At 67.0% G+C, this 19,656-nt stretch overlaps 1 protein-coding gene across 1 annotated transcript in view; it reads right to left on the reverse strand.

The window, feature by feature from the left end:
- The window catches only part of ABR (ABR activator of RhoGEF and GTPase), a gene marked incomplete at both ends in the record, with an annotated part of 28,855 nt that extends 11,548 nt beyond the window's left edge, over nucleotides 1-17,307 (reverse strand). Inside the window, 15 exons of the mRNA XM_082008778.1 lie at nucleotides 13-110; nucleotides 256-330; nucleotides 836-940; nucleotides 1,112-1,187; nucleotides 1,267-1,389; nucleotides 1,524-1,689; nucleotides 1,809-1,930; nucleotides 2,272-2,412; nucleotides 2,577-2,629; nucleotides 5,177-5,237; nucleotides 5,952-6,059; nucleotides 6,875-7,060; nucleotides 7,560-7,654; nucleotides 12,566-12,754; nucleotides 17,247-17,307. Of these exons, the coding sequence (XP_081864904.1) occupies nucleotides 13-110; nucleotides 256-330; nucleotides 836-940; nucleotides 1,112-1,187; nucleotides 1,267-1,389; nucleotides 1,524-1,689; nucleotides 1,809-1,930; nucleotides 2,272-2,412; nucleotides 2,577-2,629; nucleotides 5,177-5,237; nucleotides 5,952-6,059; nucleotides 6,875-7,060; nucleotides 7,560-7,654; nucleotides 12,566-12,754; nucleotides 17,247-17,307 (1,659 nt within the window). The remainder of the gene's footprint in view (nucleotides 1-12; nucleotides 111-255; nucleotides 331-835; nucleotides 941-1,111; nucleotides 1,188-1,266; nucleotides 1,390-1,523; nucleotides 1,690-1,808; nucleotides 1,931-2,271; nucleotides 2,413-2,576; nucleotides 2,630-5,176; nucleotides 5,238-5,951; nucleotides 6,060-6,874; nucleotides 7,061-7,559; nucleotides 7,655-12,565; nucleotides 12,755-17,246) is intronic.
- Nucleotides 17,308-19,656: the final 2,349 nt, after the last annotated feature.

A 19,656-nucleotide genomic window follows, 5' to 3' on the forward strand; every position in this document is an offset into this window, starting at 1 on the left:
CCCTCCTCTCACCTCATTCCACTGCGGCTCGGTGGTGTCCCGAAAAACCCTGGTCTTGGCTTTGCTGACAAAGTAGCCGAAGGAGTCCACCTCCAGTGTGCAGTAAAGGTCTGGGGGAGCAGACACCGCTCAGCGCCTGAGGAACGTCCCCACCAGCTCCCGGGGACCACTGCAGGCAGAGCGGGGCCATGTGCTGGACCCCAGCTCCCCTGCTGGCACCGGCCCCTCCGAGCAAGGGTGGGCACCCACACTTACTGGCAGACTGCTTGAAGCCCTTGGCGGAGTGGACGATGACGTGCAGGAACCCGTAGAGCCCGGGGGATTCGTCGTCTGCAGCGGGGAGAGCAGAGGCTGTGTCAGGGCTCAGCTGCCACCTCCCGCGCCCCAGGGCCAGCGTGCGAGCTGGCCATCCCTGAGGCAGCTTATGCCATGGCGAGGTGCCTGCGGTGACACACCACTGTCCCCAACCCCCTGGACGGCTGTCCCCAAGGTCTGGAAGAGGATACATATCCCCTACTGCCGATCACCCCTGACGGACACCTCGAGCTCTCCCGCTGCTGGACAGCCCTGGGGGAGGTTCCCGGTAGGGCTGGCTGGGTCTTGCCCTGGGGACACCCTGGTCCTGCCCAGGCCGTGGGGGTGCTGGAGAGACCCCGAAAGCAGCCCCATGTTGCAGCCGGGATCGCCCCGCCGGGGAGCCCGACTCTGCTCCAGCAGTGCCACCTGGTGGGCAGCTGTCCCCCTGCACAGCAGGGTCCCCGAGCAGGGACCCCGCAGCTCCTCCTTGGCATCATCCGGAGGCAAAGAGGGACCCGCCAGTCCAGTGGACACTCACCGTCCTTATTGCTGGTGACCGGGATGTTGTGGACAGTACGTAGCTTGAAGCAGGATCCCGTGAGCACCTGCAGCTCCACCGAGCTCAGGACGAAGGCCTGGAGGTCTGGGAGAGGACAGGAGAGGAGCTTCAGAGGGACGCAGCCAGCACCGGGTCTGACGCAGCCCAGGGACCGAGCAGGCTGCGATCCTGCGGGACCGCCTCATGGTGCCCGGGGCAGCTCCCTGCTGGGGCCAGGAGCCCCACCCAGAAGGGCCTCGGCAGCCCCGAACTTACCCTTTTTCTGCAGTTTCTGAATGGCCTCCCTCCACTCGGACCTCTCGTAGTCAGACGACAGCAGGAAGAGGTAGCTCTGCAAGAGAGAGGGCGATGCAGCGGGCTGTGCGCAGGCGGGGCTGAGCCCCCCCACGCCCCCAGCCCGCCCTCCTCACCTTCCCATTGCGGTTGTGGATGCGGAAGGGGATGGCAGGTGAGTTGAGGAGCAGCCAGAATTCGTTCTCAAACATCTTCTTCTTGAGGCGCTCGATGGCCCGGCTCTGCCCTTTGTTGGCTTTCTGCAGGCAGGGAGTGGACAGGAGCTTTTGCAGGCGCCCCGAGCCCCCCATGTCCCATCGCCAACCCCAGAGGAAGGCACCCACCCCGGCAGCAGGTCTCACGCTCTCCCCAACCACCCAGAGCCTCTTCTCACCTCCTTCTGCACCTCGCTCTTGATGGCCGAGATCTTCATCTTCATGTCCTCCAGCTCGTGGTCGGGAATGACGTGGACCTGTGGGCAGTGCTCCGACTCCTCCGGCGAGGGGAACACCAGGTCGGCCAGGGGCACGTACCACTTGCAGTCGTACTGCTGGTGCTTCCTGCGGCCGGGGTGCGGGCGCTGAGTGATGCCTGACCCCCCCTTTCCTGACACGTCCTCCTGCCTGCTGGAGGACGGGGGGGGGGACACAATTCTCCCTGTGCCTAGGAGCCTCCTTACCCCACCGCCGTCTTCTTCAGCTTGGCGCAGAGCAGCACGTCGGTGAAGAGGAAAACATGCCGCAGCTTCCGCGAGCCCTCTGACAGCTCCACCAAGAAGCCATCCTTGACAAGCTGCCGGGTCTGCGGGGCAGCAGGGCTGGCATGAGAGCAAGCAGGGAGCAAAGGCCAACAAACTGCAGGGGACAGACGCTCTTGTCCCTCTCCATGGCTCAGCCACCAGGAGCATGGGAAGGTCCACGTCCTCTGGGTGCTATTTTGAGTCCTGTATGCTCAGTAGGGTGCCAGCAAGCAGCAAGGACCAGGTAGAGTCCCAACCTTGCACCCAGGACTGCGTCTAGAGGAAACCCTCCATCTCCTGGCCAAGCACCATGGAGCTCCTCAGGGTGGAGATGCCAGCCAGGGGCTGGCAGAGGGCTCAGCCCTCACCCTGTGCCCAGGCACTGCCCACCCCACTGGCTCACCTCCCCCTTGGGGGTGGTGACCGCTGTCCTCCGGGGGTCGATGTCCTCATTGATGCTGGAGAGGAAGTTCTGCGAGATGCGGAGGGCATCCTGGAGTAGTGGGTAGTCAGGGTGGTCGGCTGGGGTGTGCTTGAGGAGGTCCTGGAAGGGGACAAGCGCAGGTGAGCAGCCCGAGGGCGCTGCCCTGCCTGCAGCACCCACCCTGAAGACCCCCTCCAGCGGCGCTCCCCACGGCTGCAGGTCCCCAGGAGCAATGGGGGCAGAGCCCCCGCCGCCCCCCACCCCAGGACTAGCATCACACTCACGTGCAGGACGAGGGTGCTCCGCGTCACCCGGTCGATGGGTTTGTACAGCAGCGCTGTGGGGAGAGAGGAGGCGTCAGCAGCCACCCGCCGCCGGGGCCCCGGCCCCTCTCCCACCCGCGAGAGCCAGCAGCGCATCCCGCTTGGACAAGGAGGGGAGACCAGATGCCCAGAGACCCCCCAGGTCCGCACGGAGCCCTGGGCGAGCGTCTGGGTCGGTTCTGCACAGAGCCAGCGGCAGCTGGAGCATCACGTTACTGCCAGGAGCCGCGGGGAGCCGAGGCTCAGTGCCGCAGCCCCGTGCCCTGCCGCGCCGGCAGCTGGAGAAACTGCGGCTGGGCTGGTGTGTGGAGCAAGGGCAGAGCCCAGTGCTGGCAGCTGCCTGACGTGCACCTTGATCTCGGGGATGCCCACCCAGTGCCTGCGGGGTCCCCGCTGGGGTGACAAGCCCGATCGCTGCCGCACGGCGCTTGCCAAGCGGCGCTTCCCGTGTATGGTCCTCTGCTCCAGCCCTGGCCCCGCACCGGCAAGGCCTGTCCCTGCCCTGGGACAGGGCACGATGGGGACACCAACCCGGCCACCATGTCCTCCTCCCCTCTGCTGCCACGGGTCATGGGTGGCAAAGCCAGAGGGGCTGTCATGAACACCGCTCTGCCCTGACTGCGGAACGTCCCCACCATGACTGTGCCAGCACATCCCCCTGCGGGACGAAGGACCTCCCCGGGCACCGTGTGGGCACCGGCACCGCCAGCTTGCTGTGCGGTGGCTGTGGAGCGGAAGAGCCGCTTGTCACCCCCAGCAGCCAACAGCTTTTTCAGTTTCCCTTTTGGCTCAACGGCAGGTCCCGTCCCTGCTCTGCCCTCCCTTTGGGCTCTGCCACCCCATGGGACACCCCGTATCCCTGCACCCCAGCCAGCCCTGGGTGCAAGGGGATCCCAGGCTGCTCCAGCGGCAGCAAAACCCCCACCAAAAGAGAAACCAGGGGCCAAGGCATCGTCCCAACACCGCTGCCCTGCGTTCCCTCCCCGCAGCCCCCCATGACTGCACGTGAGACTCTGTCCGGGGCAGGGGCTGAGCTGCCCCACACATGGGGCACAGACACCCCCTTTCTCCTGCCATGCACCCTCCCAGCAGGAAACCTGCCCCGGGAGCTCTTCAGAAGCACATTTCACCTCAAGCAGCCAGACCCTCCTCCTCCTCCCCGGCTCTTTGGGCAGGCGAAGGCGCAGAGCACATTCACAGTGCTGCTCCCGTGCCCGGCTGCCCGCGTGTCTCCCAGGGCTCCTTACAGCCAGGCCGATGCCTCTTGGTTGCCCTTTCGCTTCGGAGCACTTCCCCAAACTGTCCGGGCCAAGCAGGGCCAGGCTTCGGGCTGGGGGAGAGGAGGGAAAGGTGCCGCCTGCCCCCACCCTGCGCCATGAACCGCGGGGGCCTCCCATCCCCTTTCCCCCAGAGGGTGCTGCCTCGTGGCACCCGGTCCTGAGAGAGGGACCCCCATCCTGGCGAACAGGGGGTCTCTGCTCAGGAGGTGGGGACACAAGGACGGACCCTGAACCGAAGGCTGCATCCCTCACGACTCCCTGCCAGCGGGTAAAACCGGAGCCCCGCTCCCTGCAGCAGCCGGCGAGAGTCCTGCTCTAGGATGGAGGGGGCAGGCAGCATATCCCCCCCCTTCCGGCACCCTAGACCCACGGGGAGGATGGGCCCTCCTGCCGCCATCGCTACAGGCACACGCAACGCACCGGGGAGCCCCGCGAGGGGCTGTCCCGGCACAAGGGAGGAGCGCCGGGCTCCTCGCCGGCACAGTTCCACCAGCCTGGGACCCACACGCAGGCAGCACGGGGCCGGGCACCAGCAGGCAGGGACGCCCGGTGCCTCTCCTCCCCAGCCACGCAGCGACGGGCGTTCCAGCTCTACGATGCTCACAGCCTCCGGCAAGCAAACGGGGACCCCTCCCCATCGTCCTCCCCACGGCACAGCCCAGGCAGAGGGGGTCCCCCCCGCCAGCCCCACCCCTCACTGTCCCGTCGCCGGCACGAGCCCCTGCCCGGCGGGGAAGGCGAGCGCGTGGCCGCATGTGCCGGAGCCAAGATGATTCAATAGAGCCTGGAACAAAGACGCTCCCAACTTCAGGCTGCAGAGCACGACGCAGCCTCCACCCCCCAGCAAGGACAGCCAGGCCCGGGCCAGTGTCCTCGCAGCATCGCTACCCACCGGCACCCGAATTCGGAGCCACCCCCCGCGCCTCACCGTAGGTGCAGTTACAGCAGAGCCGGACGACGACGAGGATTTCCATGGCAGCCCTGTCTCCACGCAGCCATCTCTGCCGCCCCGCGGCAGCTCAGCCTGGCTGCGGCACAGCATCGGCCCCTCGGCACGGCTCTCAGCGCAGCCGGCGGGCGGGGAGGAGGGGGTGGGCAGGGGGTGGGGGGCTGCTGCACGCCCCCAGCATCCTGAAGAGCTGCGTCCCCCGCTCCTCGCCGGCTCCGCGCACGGGAACACAAAGGGCTCCGCTCGCGGGAGCCGCTCAGTAATTCATCCGCGCCGGTCCCGCGCACAGACAAAAGGCTGCGTCCCCCTCCCCACGCCCGCGCCTGCCGTACCCTCCATGGTGACGGACGTGTGGCTCTCCTTCGAGTCCTTGGGGCCCTTCACCTTCAGCTCCTAGGGAGGGAAAGGCCCATCAGAGCAGCCCACGGGGGGCTGGGGTGGGGAGAAGGTCATTGCTCAAGGTCATGGGGTCCCTCCCCACCCTTCCTGCACCCTGGTATCTCCCCCTGGCCCCAGCCTGGCCATGCTGGAGGCCACACATGGGTGCCGGGGTGAAGGTGTGGGCTGTACGGGATGCTGCCTGGCCTGCAGCAGCTCTGGCTGTGCCCAGCAATTGGGACGTGGTGGACCCATGGAGCACCCTGGAGCGGGACACCCAGCCCCACAGCAGCCCAGGGAGGCTGCTGGCCCCACCGAGTTGAACAGCCCTGCTGCAGAGGGGCTGGAGGGAGTGGGGAGCCAGGCTGCAGCCACAGAGGTCCCCGTTTCTATAGGGGAGCCAGGTATGGAGATGCAGCCAGCAGGAGATGAGCCACAGGTGCCCAGCACCCTGCACCCAGGCTGCCCCAGCATCCCAGAAATGACAGCAGCGAGGCCTGAGCCCAACCTGAGCATGCACGACGCGGGGGGCAAACCCCCGCAATACTCAGAGACCACGAACCTCCAGCACAGCCACCGATGGCCCTGCCCCTGGCTCAGTCCCCGAGAGTCCCCAGGGCAGGGAGAGCATCTCCGTGGGGCAGAGCGCTCGGCTCAGCAACGGGGACGGCATTCTCTGCCCTGGGCCGGGACAGCCCCGTCCCCCGGCACAGCGCCGGCACAGCTCACCTCCGAGATCTTCTGGAACTGGTAGTTGCTCTGGCTGCACTTCTCCGCTGTCTCCAGTGCGATTTTGTAGTTATCCACAAAGGCCTTGTAGACCCCCAGCTGGCTGGCCTGGGGGGAGCGGCGGTTAGCTGGGTGCCCGGCAGGATGCTGGAGCCTCCCTGCAGCACGAGGGGCCGGGCAGCCACCGAGGGGACACTGCCCAGAGCTGTCCCCTCCCAGCAGGACGCTCTGCCAGACCGTAGCCAGCTGGGGGGCCACATGCTTGGCTCCACGGGGCGAGCCCTCACCCAGGGCGAGTTGGTGGGGCTCCTGCTCAGCCCTGTGCCCCCACAAACCTCCAAAATCTAGCAGAGGTAATGAGTGCCTGGACAGCAGAGGCTGAAGCTACAGCCACTTCCCGGCACCCTTCGACCTGCCCTCTCCCCCTCCCCTCCTCAGCATGGCCACGGCACCCATGGGCACAGCCCCTGCTCCATTGCGAATCCAAAGCAGCGGCAGGACCCGGAGCGTGACCCTGGGGAGCCACCACCACAGCACCCGCAGGCAGCGAAGAGGCAGCGACCTCCTGCCTCCCCCCAGAGGGCCACCCACACGCCTGGGCTCCTGCCAGCCCCATGGTAAAGCCACACCACGCCCCTCTAGCCAAAACCCCACCACGGTTGCACCCAGGACCCGCCAGCTGTGGGCATCCCCGCTGCAGGAGGGGCACGGAGGCTGCACTAACCCCATCCCAGGATGCGAGGGCTTGGGCAGGCAGCAGCGGCTGCTGCAGGGAGGGAGGCAGCAAGTCCCACAGGTACTGGTGAGCATGCGGCAGGGCGTGAGCTGAGACATGCCCCGGGGCTGAGCCCCACAGCACGGTGCTCTATCTCCCCAGCCCTCCTCCTCTTCCAAGTGGAGCAAGCCCCAGGGAAGGTGCATACCAGCTTCTGGAAGAGGTGGCCCATGGTGACGTTGCTGTCCCACTGCTGCACCTTCGGGCAGAGGCTGTCATAGAACTCCTTGTGGATCTCATAGATGTCCTGGATCTTGTAGAAAATCGTCTCTATCTGCTGAAGGGTGAGGACAGGCTGTGACGTAGTGGCTGTGGCCTTCAGTGGCTTCATAGGCTGCAAAAGCAGAAGGGAGAGCATTTGAGACGAGGGCTGGGGGACGAGGAGGATGCGAGCTGGCAGCGAGGGCTGCCCAGGATGGGTCCTGGCCAGCAGCTGGACCACGGGACCGCTCCCGGCTCATGCACCCCCCCAGACTTCCCCGTCCGTGGCGGAGGTGACCCCCACGTTATGCAACAGCGTCTCCGCCACGAGGGCCAGCGAGTCCGCACGAGGAAGCGGGGCTATAAATACCTCCCCGCCAGGCACACTGGCAGCGGGGGAAGGCGAGACGGGGGCGGCTGGGCTGCAGCAAGGCTGGCTCTAGCGTGGCTAATGCTGCTTTGCTCCCGCCCAGGTAGTGCCCGGGTAGCACCCAGGCCAGACCTGCCGGGGGGAGGCTGTCCAGGAAGAAATGATCCCATCCATCATCCACCCACCCACCCATCCATCCCTCCACCCACTCCTGCTGGGGGACATCCCTGGCAGGGGTGTCCGGTCTGGGGGCTGTGCTCACCAACAAGAGGGCCTCCAGCTGGTTGATGTAGATCTCCTCACTGGCCAGGAAACCGGAGAGCACCAGCTTCCGCATCTCCAGGCCTTTGCCAGCATCTCGCTCGCCCTGTGCAACACAGCAAGGAGCCCGGCTGAGCCAGAAAGTGGCATGGGAGGAGACCCCTCATCGCACCAGCCCATCCCCAGCATCCCCACGTGGGCGCGAGTCCCAGCATCGGGGAAGCTCTGTGGCAAGGGCCAAGCATGTGCTGGCTGGGCGGCACAGCCAGGCTGGAGCCAGCTGGGAAGCCATGGGCTGCACTGGCTTTGCTCCCCTCCCTGCTCCTGGCTGGCCGGGAGCCCGGTGTTGCTGGCAGTGCTCCAGGGTGGCGCGCGGCACAGCAGGACTCTCCCAGGGCAGAGTCCAGAGACGCCCGGTGAAATCATGCCCGGTGGTGGATGGTGCTGCCACGTGATCCAGCACCACCCTTTTCCCCATCTGAGGCTTTCCCAGGCAAGTGCCACCCCAGCGGTCCCTACCCAGTGGCACTGGGGCAGGTCCCGGACTGTGTGGGGCCACGTTGCCGCTTCAGCTGCCGGCAGCTGAGCCCATGCCTGCGTCTGCTGCAGCCCTGATGGGTATGACCCTCGTGGCAGGGAGATGGGCGATGCATGGCTGGGCTGGGGAGCTCTGGGACCCCCAGTGAGGCTCTGCCAGCACCCAGGCATGGGGACTCCAGCCCCTGGATCGCCTTGAACACCCAGTGTGCCTTGGCCTCCCCTCCTAAAAAATCACACTTGGGAACTGGGCTTTGCCACTGAGACCAGGACCAAGTAAAGCCAAAAGGGCATCAGTTGCTCTGGGCAACGAGCCATTTGGGACAGTTGGGGATATATTGGTCCTGCCTCACCCCTGCCAGCCCTGGCCGTTGGGCCTGGCAGCTGCAAACACCCAGGGGTGCACGGTCACGGGGTGGGCATGGCCATAGATCAGCATCTCCCCATCCCACTCTGGCATCCACCAGCTGGCCCTGGGGGCTGCTGTGCCAACCGAGGTGCCCACCCCACGGTTCCCTGCCAGGCTGCACCATTAAGGTCAGGCTGTGGTGACCGGCGTGGCAGAGGGGTGCACGGGGTAGCCAGTTTTGTGTGCTAGGAGCTGGCGGGCTCTTTGCCACCGATTAGTCATGGGCTCTTCCTGCTTCCCCCAGCCTGGGCCCTGCGTGGGAGCTGGTGAGATAAGGGGCCCATCCGCACCCAGGGCCCACAGCACCCATGGGGTCGATGCCAGCTGGAACTCCATGACCCAGAGGGGCAACCCTAAAGCAGGGCCTGGTGGTCACCCCATGCAAGAGGCCCCAAGGAGAGCGAGGCTGGAGCCCTCCTCCAGCCCTGTGCCAACCCCCTGGGGGCACCTGGGGACCTCCTGCCAGCACAGGGGTCCCCCCGGAGCCGCCCCCCAGCACCGGGGTTGCTGGTGGCCGCACAGTGGGACAGCGGCAGAATGTGGTCCAGCCCCTTCCTGAGCATCCGGCACCAACTCTGCTGAGCCACGGAGCCCCCCGCAGCAGCACACGTGGCCCCCGCGTCCCCACGGGAGGCAGGGCCGGGTGCTCACACCGCTGAGCCCTTTTTACTCGACGCCTGCCCCATGCCCCCGGCAGGCGGAGGGGGGGGGCGGTGGGGCTGTGGCGATGCTCCCGCTGACCCCCCAGCTCTGCTCCCCACCAGCACTCGCCGCACCGGCCCAGGAGGCAGCTCCGCGGCCCGGGTGCCATCAGCACGAGCAAGATGCCCCTTGTCCCGTCCCCCCCGCCCCGCGCGGAAGCGGGGTGTCCCTGCCGCCCACCTTCTCGCCGGCCGAGAACGGAGACCCGGGGCTGGTGGGGGTTCCCGGCTCAGAGTCATCTTCATCCTCCAGCACTTTATCCAGGTACCCTATGGCCTCCTCTTCCTCCTCCATGGCCGGCCGGGCAGCGGGGGGGGGTGGCGGGGGGGGCCCCGCAAGGCTCCCGGCGAGGGGCTCAGGCGGCCGAGCTGGCCCGGCCCGGCCCAGCCCTGGCCGCCGGCCACCGCCGCGGGATGAAAGGAGCCATTATGGGATCCCCGGTGCTCCCGCCCGCCCCAGCTCCGGCCCTCGGCCCCGCCGTCCCGGCCGCAGCGCCAGGCGCTCCCGGGGCGGCTGCACAACCGTCTCCGAGCGGCAACGGCAGCGGCAACTCCGGGGCGGGAGAAGATGGGACAGCCCGGCTCTCCCCCGGCCTCCGCTCACCCCGGGGGGGCCGCTGCCCGCCGCCCTGGCCCCGCCGCTCCGCCCTGCGCGCCCGCCACAGGAAATGCAGCTCCCGGCGCGGGAGGTGGGGCGGCTCCGCCGGGGCCGGGGCCGGGGCCGGGGCCGGGGCGAGCGGTAGCCGACTTCCCCGGGCCCGCTCTCCTGGAGCTTGGCGTGCCCAGCCAGACCCATGGAGAGGGAGTCCCCCGGTCCCTGCCAGGGCCCCCCGTGCCCTCACCGAGGCAGAGCAGCCAGCAAGGGGAGAGCACCCATCCTGCCTGCCACGGACCCGCGTGTCCCGCGGGCAGGCAGAGAGCCGGGTGGTGCCACCAGTGCCAGTGACCTTGGAGGGCAGCAGCAGGATCAGGTCCTGTAAAGGAGACTTGGCTCTGTGCTCCCAGGAGGGTCCCGGACCGCTGTCCCCCCGGCCCAAGGGGACCCGGCAGCTCCAGAGGACCACGCAGCTGAGACACATGCCTTCCCGCAGCATCTGCCCCACGTCCCGTGGGGATCAGCACTGGCACCTTACTGCTGCCCCAGCCTGACCACAGCCCCGGGGCAGCCGGGGAGCGGGGACATGAACCGCGGCGTTGAGGGACATTGTGGGCCCCGGTGAATGGGGCAAGAACAGGCTGGAGGAGGGGACACTAACGCAAGAGCTGTTTCAGCAGTTTTCCCCCGCTCCTCGGTGGCAAAAGGGGAACCAGCGGCCACATCGGCTCTGCCCACAGGAGCCGGCTCGCCCCGTGGTTGTCCAAGCCTGGAACAAACTGCTGCTGCGAGAAGTGGGCACGGACACAGACACGGGGACTTTCCAGAGCCTGTGTCCACGCCACAGCTCAGGCTTTGCCCAGCCTTTGCTAAGAAGCGTCTGTGCCAGGGCACCAGGACCCTGACCACCACAGCCAGGTCCCCAGAGCGGGGAGCACTCCTTGCCCAGGGGAAAGCCACCCACTGTGCCAAAACCAGCAGCCCCCAAGCAGGGACTGGGCCACCACCCCACAGTGTGGTTACGGTGCTCCCGTTTCCCAGGCAGTACAGGGATGGATGGGCCGTGTCTGCACCCAGCAATCAGGGGCCCCAGATGTGCTCACAGCTACCTGAGGAGCTTGGAAGAAGAGATGATCCACCAGAAACCTCCTTCAGCCCCCAGGCTGGGAGGTGACACCTCCAAAAGGCAGTGGCAGCAGTCCTGCCTCATCAGAGAAGGGCAGGGACCCGCGCACAAGCCCGTGCCCATTGGGAGGCTAGACACACAGAGGCATAAAACACGCTGGTATTCAGACGATGCTCCACTAAGCCCCGGCACAAGCAGCTGCAGATAAAGAGATGGAGGTAGAGCCAGTGCTGAGCTCTAGCACTTCCCGAGCCTGTTAGTGCCAACCGAGCCAGCTTCACTGGCTCCAGCCCCAGCACGCTCCAGCAGCCCCTGAGGACACAGCTTTGCCAGAGTCCCCCACGGCCTCCCCCAACCCCGCTTCCCCAGGACCACCATCCTCTATCCCTGCTGGCCCCTGGGGATGGAGCCCATTGCCCCACAGCACGTCCATCGCCACGGCACTGGGGCGTCAGGGCTGGCTCGCAGGGCTTGTGCCCAACGTACCGCGTGGGGTGGGCCCAGCCCCGGGACAGGGTCCTTCGCGCAGCAGGGTGGCAGGGGGCCGGTAGCCCACCCACCCTTGCTCCCCCCTCCCCGGGGACGCCGTGGGGCCGCGCTGGGTGCCGGGAGGAGGATGGTGCGCAGCAGCGGACCCTGGGGAGGAAGCCACACCTCTCGCCTCCTCTGCCTCAGCATCCGGGTTAAGGGCTTAACTCTTTCCACGACAAAAACCTTCACGTTTTCCAACCCGGCCTCCTCCCGCTGCCAAACCCCAGCCCGCGGCCCGCCGCGGGGCCCCGGCAGCTCGGCCAGCCCGGGCAGCGGCAGGGCCCGGAGGGGCTACCAGGGCCGGGCGGACGCTCCCCAAACTAGCCCCGAGCCCTGCGCCGCGGGGCCACAGGTACCCGCTGCCCTGCCAAGAGCCCACGGGTCCAGGGCACACACCGGGGGCGGCAGCCCCGATGTCCCCGGGGACAGCGGCCTCACAGCCCCTGGGCTTTACGGAAACTTTTATTCGGGAAAAAAAAAAAAAAAAAAGTATTTTTTTCCCTTTGGTTTCCCGCCCCGCAGGTCTCCAAGCTCCCCTCCTGTGAAACATCCTGGATAAACCCCGAGGGCTTCCCGAGGATGCTCTCGGAAGAGCAGAGGGAGAGGAGCGGTTAAATCTAAGTTCCCCAGAAGCTGGGGGGACACAAGGTGTCCCTCCCCAGCTGGCGGCTTGTCCCCAAGTGCCACTAGATGGAGCCGGCAGCCCGGCGGAGGGCTGCGCCCTGTCCCCAAGGGCTCCCCGGAGCAGGGGCAGGGGATGCTGGGGGACCCGGGGACCCCACACCTCCCCGCAAGCCGGCCGGGCTCCAGCACCCGGAACCCGCTCTCCGACCTGCCCGTGCCATCCTGGCTTTGCCACCGGCATGGCACGACGGGGCAGGGACACAGGGTGTCCCATAGACGTGGCACCCTCAAAAACAGCAGCCAAACAAGGCGCTGCTCCCCAAAGCTCAGAAAGCCACGGCCAGCAGGGTCTGGGATGCCGTGGGGACAGTCCCCCAGGTCACAGCAGCACCAGAGCACAACCAACACTGCTGACGCAACCGAGCCAGGCACCCGCAGCCCTGGCTTCAACAGCACCCGGCGCAGAGCTCCGCATCCTGAGCACCTACCCCTGTGCTGAGGCCATCGGTGGGTGTGGGTGAGACACCGTCGCTGCTCTCCTGGCCGCGGGCGCTGAGCTGGGGGGACATGGTGGGTGACTCGTCGATGTAGGGCATGGTTTCTGAGCCCTCCGGCAGCACCTTGGGCTCCTCGTTGCCCTCGGCGTCATACTCATCTGCACCATAGTTGAAGTCTGCCAGGGGAAGAGAGGTTGGTGGTGAGCATCCAGGCAGCAGCACGGCCAAGGTTCACCGCACGGCATACCGCAACCGCCCCAGCCTGCGGTCACCTGCGGGTGACTGACCCCGTGTCCGATACCTGGGGCCACGCACACGGGCACACACAGCCGCATCCACAGCCCACGCCAGTCCCACTGGCCTTGGCTGCCTGATTTCTGCCTGCCCGGCTGAGCAGGCAGGGCATCACACAGAGTGTCCTCGGCCCCACAGGGCATCCTCCGCTTGCGCGGCACACTTCCCTATATTTGCATAATTAACGGCACCCGAGAGGCCTCGGGCCTCGTCTGCGAGGGAACAGCTGCTCTGCCAGACACCCCAGCCCCACACGAGCAGCTCTGCCCTGCCCGCCCGGCGGCCGCCATCCCTGTGCCATCCCGGGGGAGGGATGGAGCCGGGCTGGCAGCCACAGCCTCCATCCTTCCCGCTTCCCCGTGCCCATCCTCCTCGGAGCGTGGGAACGGGTGCCAGGACACCTGGGTGAGCAGCATGGAGGACAGTGGCAGCCCCCTGGAAGAAGGGGGATGGCACAGCTCCACAGCGGGTGGGTGGCTTGGGCCACGCTGGGAGGGCAGAAGGGGTCTGCTTTCCCCAGCGCAGGACGAGGCCACCTCCACACCAGGCTAGCACCCATTCTTGGATGCTTCACGCTGTCCCACAACCTCTCTGTTGCCCATGGCCCAGGGGAAGCCATTTTGGGGAGCCGGAGCCCCCGGGGGGGGGGGGGGGAGCCGGGGTCTGTGGTGGGTCCTGGGGGCGTGGTAGGGGACCGGGGTACATCCTAACCTGTTCCCATGGAAACGGCAGTGGCTCAGTGGCGGCGGGAAGAGGCGGCTGCAGCAGCCCCGAGATGCTGACAAAGGGGAGGGGGAAGGGAGCCGGCTGCGGCAGGGGTGGCTGCGGGGTGCAGCCAGCATCCCCACCCGGGGCCTGCAGCCAAGACCCCCTCAGCAGCTCCCAAAGAGGCGGTGGGCACGGCTCACCCAACCCGACGCTGTGCCAGCCCCTCGCTCCCACCCAGCAGCCCCATGGCTGTCCCCACAGGCTCTCTAGGCACAGACAGCGGGGAGACCCTGGCCAAGACCCTGGCCAAAACGGGGGACACAGTGGCTGGAGCAGCCAGCCCAGCCCAAACACTGCACCACTGCCACTTCGTGCCCCCACGGCCCTGCCATCCCAGCCAAGGACTCCCCTGACTGCCACCAACACCACTCAGCTTATTAATATTGCATTTGGCTTCATATTGAAAGTGGATAAATCTTTAAATCAAAGAGCGCTGCGAAGCCCACTCAGGCCAGGAGCCCTGCTGGTGCCGGTGGGGAGGGATGGGGGGTCCCATCCTGCATCGGGGGTGGGATGGAGGAGAGCCCTGACATAGGCCAGATGCATCCCGGTTCTGCCAGGACAGCACCACCCCTCTTAGTCCTTGCTTTGTTAGCAATTAGCAGCTAATAACCATCCCTGAGAGGCTGGGGTGTCACCCTCACCAGGCCACCGGGTCACCAGCCCCCATTCAACCCAGGAGCTGGCTGGGAATGAGTGAGCTGGATGGGCAGAGGCAGGGGAGCCCGTAGCTCCCCCTGGTCTTCAGCTTCCAGGGAAAGGGGATCCCCGGCTCTAACCTGTCCTGCCTCCTCATGGTGGGATGTCCCTCATCCCTCCTGCCTTTGACAGGTCCCAGCTGGGATGCCTCCAGCACCAGGCAGGAGCAAGGCAGCATGAGATACATTAGCATTGGTGTCCCCCCCATGATGGCCACTGCCCTGGGACACCCACCCCACAGAGCCCCCCTGAGGCCACCCAACCAGGCACTGTCCCTGAGCTGGGGATACCCCAGAGAAACCCAAACCTCTCTCCCAAGTGCCCTTCCCCACCAGGCGGGGTCTAAGGGGCCAAGGCAGCAGGGAGGGGACAAAGCTGACAGTCCCCACCAGGCACACCAACTCGGAGGCTGTCAGGCTCCACTGCCTCCCCTCCACCAAGGCCAAGGTCTGCAGCTCCAGGCTTAACCGCAGAGTGGGCAACGGGGGCACCCACGGGGGCACCAGCACTGCGGGAAACCTGGCAACGCGGGCTGGGATGGCTTGGTGGCAAGGTAACGAGGAACACAGCTTTAATGAGGCGGCTGGGGACCCTGGGAGGTGACATCCGCAGTGGAGAGGGGACAAAGGCAGCATCGATGGCACGGAGGGGGAAGGGACTGGCCTGTGGGGACACAGGAACGACCCAGCTCTCACGCAGCCATTGCTCCCAGTTGGAGCAGATCTACATCCCAGTCCCAGGCCCAAGCTGGGGACGAGACCTACAGGCAGTGCCTCAACAGGCACCCAGGGAGAGGGACCCTGCACAGCTCCAGCTGTGCCTCCAGCTGTGCCACCCGCGGCTGTGCGGTATTTACGGGGCTCTCCCCTGGGGGGGCCAGGCAGAGGGACCTCCCCAGCACCCGCTGCAGGGAAGGAACCAAGCACCACCAAGCAGCCAGGACGGGCGAGGGGGACAGAGGGGCTGGCCCCTGCATCTCCCTGCCTGTGGGGTGCTCCTGCCACCCAACCAGCCCAAACCGAGCACCTCCCTCCTTCTCCTGCAGCGGCATTGCCCCTGCAGCCTGTTCCTGTGCCCGTACCAAAACCCAGCACTATTTTTGCTCCCGTTTTTTAGCAGCAGTGGAAATCCTCCTGCTCCACCCCAGGCATGGGGACTGAGGGGAGGCAGGCAGGCTGGCCCAGGGGAGCCACTTTGGGGGTCAAGGACACCCCAGCCCTATGGACAGGGATCCCACAGGTGGCCCCAGGAGGGTGACAGGGCCAGGAACATGTTCCCATGGGGGATTATTTTCCCCAGGTAAGTGATGTTTCCACTCTGCCATGTCTTCCCAGGTCTGACCTGGGCTAATCCCAGCGCGATGGTTCCCAAGAGGGAGCGCGGCCAAGGACAGCAGCCAGCTCCTTCCCAGCCCAGGCAGGTGACAGCACAGTCACAGCAGCTCAGGGTGGCATTCTCTTCACTTTCCAGCCAGGCACAAGCTGTTCCCCGGCACCCCAGGAGCACACTGGCACACCTCAACACTCACCTGTCCTATCCCACTGCCAGGAGAAGCCCAACATCTGCTCGGAGACTGAGGTTTTGGGGAAACACTGCAGTTTCCCTGTGCCTGGGTGAAAATTCACCATGACAACACGGATGCGTGAGCTGGCCTTGGACCTGCCTCCGCGGGCCTCCTCCAAAGGGTGGCTTAACACAAACAGCATCTCCTCTGCGCCGCCGCCTTCCCTGGAATGACGAAGGCCGGACCCTTCCCCGCATCCCCCCAAAACACGGACACGCAGAGCAGCCTTCCCCACGCCTCTGCCCTCCACGGCAAGGGCGGCTGGAGCAGGATTCGGGACGGCAGAGCCATCACTTTGCAAAGACGCTGCAGCTGGGAAGGAGCACGCAGAGGCTGGGGCTGGATGCGGCCTCCGGGCTCCAGGCCCGCCGCCTGCACAAGCTCCGGACCCTGGGACTGCCGCTGCTGGATGCGGCCTCCGGCTGTGGGTGTCAGAGGCTTCAGGCTGGAGAACTCTGGGGGGGCCTCAGCCATCTGCAATGTGTCCCTTACAGCCCCCACTCACTCCAGGGCACCCCAGATGCCAGGTCTCTGCAGGAGGCACCGTGCCCCCTTCTCTGGAGCATCCCACCTGCCCACGCACCCATGCCAAACCTCGCTGCCCCACAAATGCCAGGCTCTGAGCTCAACACTGCACCCCAAAATCCATCCTTGGAGTGCCCACGCAGCTCAACACTCCCCCAGAATGAACACCAGGGACCCTGTGACAGAGCCCCCCTCATCTCCTAGGCGTGTCCCTGGCTCCCACAGCTGCAGCGGGATGGGGACCGGCATGGCTCCGGGGCTCCTTCCTCCCCACTGCCCGTCCGTGGGACCGGGGGGATTCACACCCCCGGCCCCACCGGCTGCCAGCCCCTGGGTACCAACACCGCGTTGCCACAGCATCCCCGGCACAGCGCCTCGGAGCTCCCTGCGAAAATCACGGCTGGAGGAGAGGAGCCTTCCCACGGTCACGCAGGGACGGGCATGCAGAAAGCACCCACGTCCCCAAGGACCCCCCCGTGGGCAGCGCCAGCTGTCAGGCTGCTCCGGCCCCAGTGAGCCTCGCCGCGCCGGGGCCACCCACCATCACCCACCCTGCCCACGCAGCACCTCCCGGCGTGGGCAGCCGGTCCCCGGAGCCCGGGGGACGCCGGCTCGAGGCCGGCCAGCGCTGCCCTGCCGCCGGGGCGTGCGGGGTGCTCCCGCACCCTGCCAGCACCGCCTGCGCCCTGCCCGGGCTCGACTCAGCCCGGAGCCCCCCCGGCACGGGATCGCGGGTCCCCGGCGCGACGCAGCGTTACAGAAGAGGTCGGGGGGTGACCCCGCCACCCCGGCCCCCCCCCCCAGCCCAGAGCACGTACTGCTGTAGAGGGTGTCGATCCAGGAGAGCCGCGGCAGGCCGCGGTGGCTCAGCGGCTCCATGCTGGGGAGGGCTGCGCCGGCTCTCAGCCCCGCCAGCCGGCTCTCCTCATCGCACAACAAAGGCGGCGGGCGAGGGCGGGAGGCGGGGGGCTGCAGGCCCGGGCGGGGGGCTGCGGGGCGGGGGGAGCCGGGCACGGCCGCCAGCCCGGGCGCAGGGCGGCTCTGCTGCCAGGGGTGCCCAGGGAAGGAGGTGCCGCCCGGCAATGGCAGCGCGTCCCGCCTCCCGCCCCTGCCTTGCCGGGGGGAGCCGAGCTCAGCGTCCCCCCCACGCAGCCACACCGACCCTCCGCGGGGGTCTGGGCACCGGGGAGGAGGGGACGGTGGTGGAGCAGGGGCATGCGGCTGCCCCCCAAGACCCTCCAAGGCGAGTGGGGGGAAAGGGGGAGCTCGGCTCCATCCCCATGGTCCCCAGGATGCTGTGCCCCCTCCCCAGAAAAACCTCCCCAGCCCCTCAAACCGCTGAAGGCTGCTCCTGGCCCCGCTGCCCCTGGCTCCCACGGTCGCGGGAGGAACCAGGACCTCCAGGAGCGGGGAGCTGCCCTGCCCCACACAACCTCGGTCAGCAGAGTGGGGCGCGGGCAGGCAGGGGTTAAACTGCCCTCCCCAGCTGCATGTAGCCAGAGGAGATATAAAGTGCCAGAGTCATCAACCCCAATATGTCAGGGTGCCAGCCAAGCATTCAAGTGCAGAGGCTGCCCTCCTTCAGCCTGCGCCGGCACCCCTGGCCCGTCCCGGCGGAGCAGGCAGCATCCCCCACCGGTGCCCTTGGCCGCATCCTGCCTGCAGGCTCAGCCCTGGACCAGGCGCCGGGGCCAGATGGGAGCCGGGCAGGAGGGATAACGCTCCACCAGGCACAAAGGGAAGGTAGAGCCACCAGAGCCAGGACGCGGGTGGCATCGGCAACCGCGCCGGCTGGGAAACCTGAGAGGACCCCACCAAGGCGCTGCCACCACCTGATCCCCCTTCCCAGGGATGTCCACACCAGGCTCGGACACAGCCGATACATTTGGGGGGAGTGCAGCAATGCCAGGGCTGTGGTTCGGCATGGCTGGGGCACACGGGCACCTCCACCACCCCTGCACTGCCCTGTTCCGATGCTCCCCTTTGTCCCCAAGCCGTCAGCGCAGGCGGTGCCAGCCCTGCCCAAGGGTGGCCACGATGTGTTTGCTGCCACCGCCTGCCCCGACTCCGTCCCTTAAAGGTTCCAACGGAGAGACCCCCTCATCCTCCACAGCCAAACCCCGCGCCCCTGCAGCCCCACAGCATGAGGCTCTGCTGCCCCGTGCAGCGAGCTGCCAGGAAGGCCACAGCGGTTCAGCTGAGCACATCAACCCTGTTCACGGCAGGAAACCGCGCTCTGCTCGTGCCTCGGGGAGCACCACAGCACCAGCAGCACCAGCAGCACCAGGAACACAAGGTGCAGCTGCTGCCGCTCCGGCACGGCGGCTGCAGAGGCATGGGGGCAGCAGGCAGCCCCCCGGGACGACTGGTTTTCCATGCACGGCTCTCTGCATGCACGCAGGCGTTTTTCCACAGGCTTCCCACAGCCAGACACACTCCTGCCAACGGCACCAGCCTCTCTACGCCACCATGCAAACCCACCTTTGCACATCTTCCTCTTCATCCAACACACGGCATGAGCTGAGCACTTGGATGAGCTGGATGCAGGCCACCAGACCCCCGGGAGCCCTCCGCCAGCTGGCCACCCCCCGTGTGACACCACGCAGCAGGCCCTGGCAGTGCCACAGCCCAGGAGGACCAGGTCCCGCAGCCCGTCCAGGTGGGTGTCCCGGAAAGCCTCCCCATGCACCGAGATGCCCAAACTGGACCTGCCCCCATGCCGCATCCGATGGGCCTTACCTGGCTGCACGCAGCAACCCAGGCAGGTGCCCTTGCACAAGCCAGACAAAACAGCCCCACCAAACCGGGGGGCTTTATTTTTACTTTGGTTTTCATGCTCTTTTCACCTTTGCAAAAACAACAACAACAAAACCCCAAAACCTGCAAAGCAGCTGAACCTCCCTCCTATCCCCGGAGCCGCGGGGAGCACCCACCCACATCCAGGCACCCATCACCCTGCGGTGACACAGATCAGCCCTGGGTGAGGAGATGCTGCCAACCACGTTCTCAACTCCCCCCAACCGCCCCCAGCTCTGACTGCAGCACAGCTCCAGCTGAGAGCATCCCTGCGCCGAGAGCCAAAAGCCGAGTCCCGCGGTTCCTCCCTGCCACCAGCTGGCCCCACGCAGCCTGCCTGGTGTCTGGCTGTCTGCCTGGCATCTGCCCAGCCCCTGCCCGCCAGCCCACGCATCGCTATTTCTGGAGTCTTGTGCAAGAGGCTCCTCCAGC

Source organism: Phaethon aethereus, assembly GCF_964289735.1.
Source record: "Phaethon aethereus genome assembly, chromosome: 19".
Classification (NCBI taxonomy): domain Eukaryota; kingdom Metazoa; phylum Chordata; class Aves; order Phaethontiformes; family Phaethontidae; genus Phaethon; species Phaethon aethereus.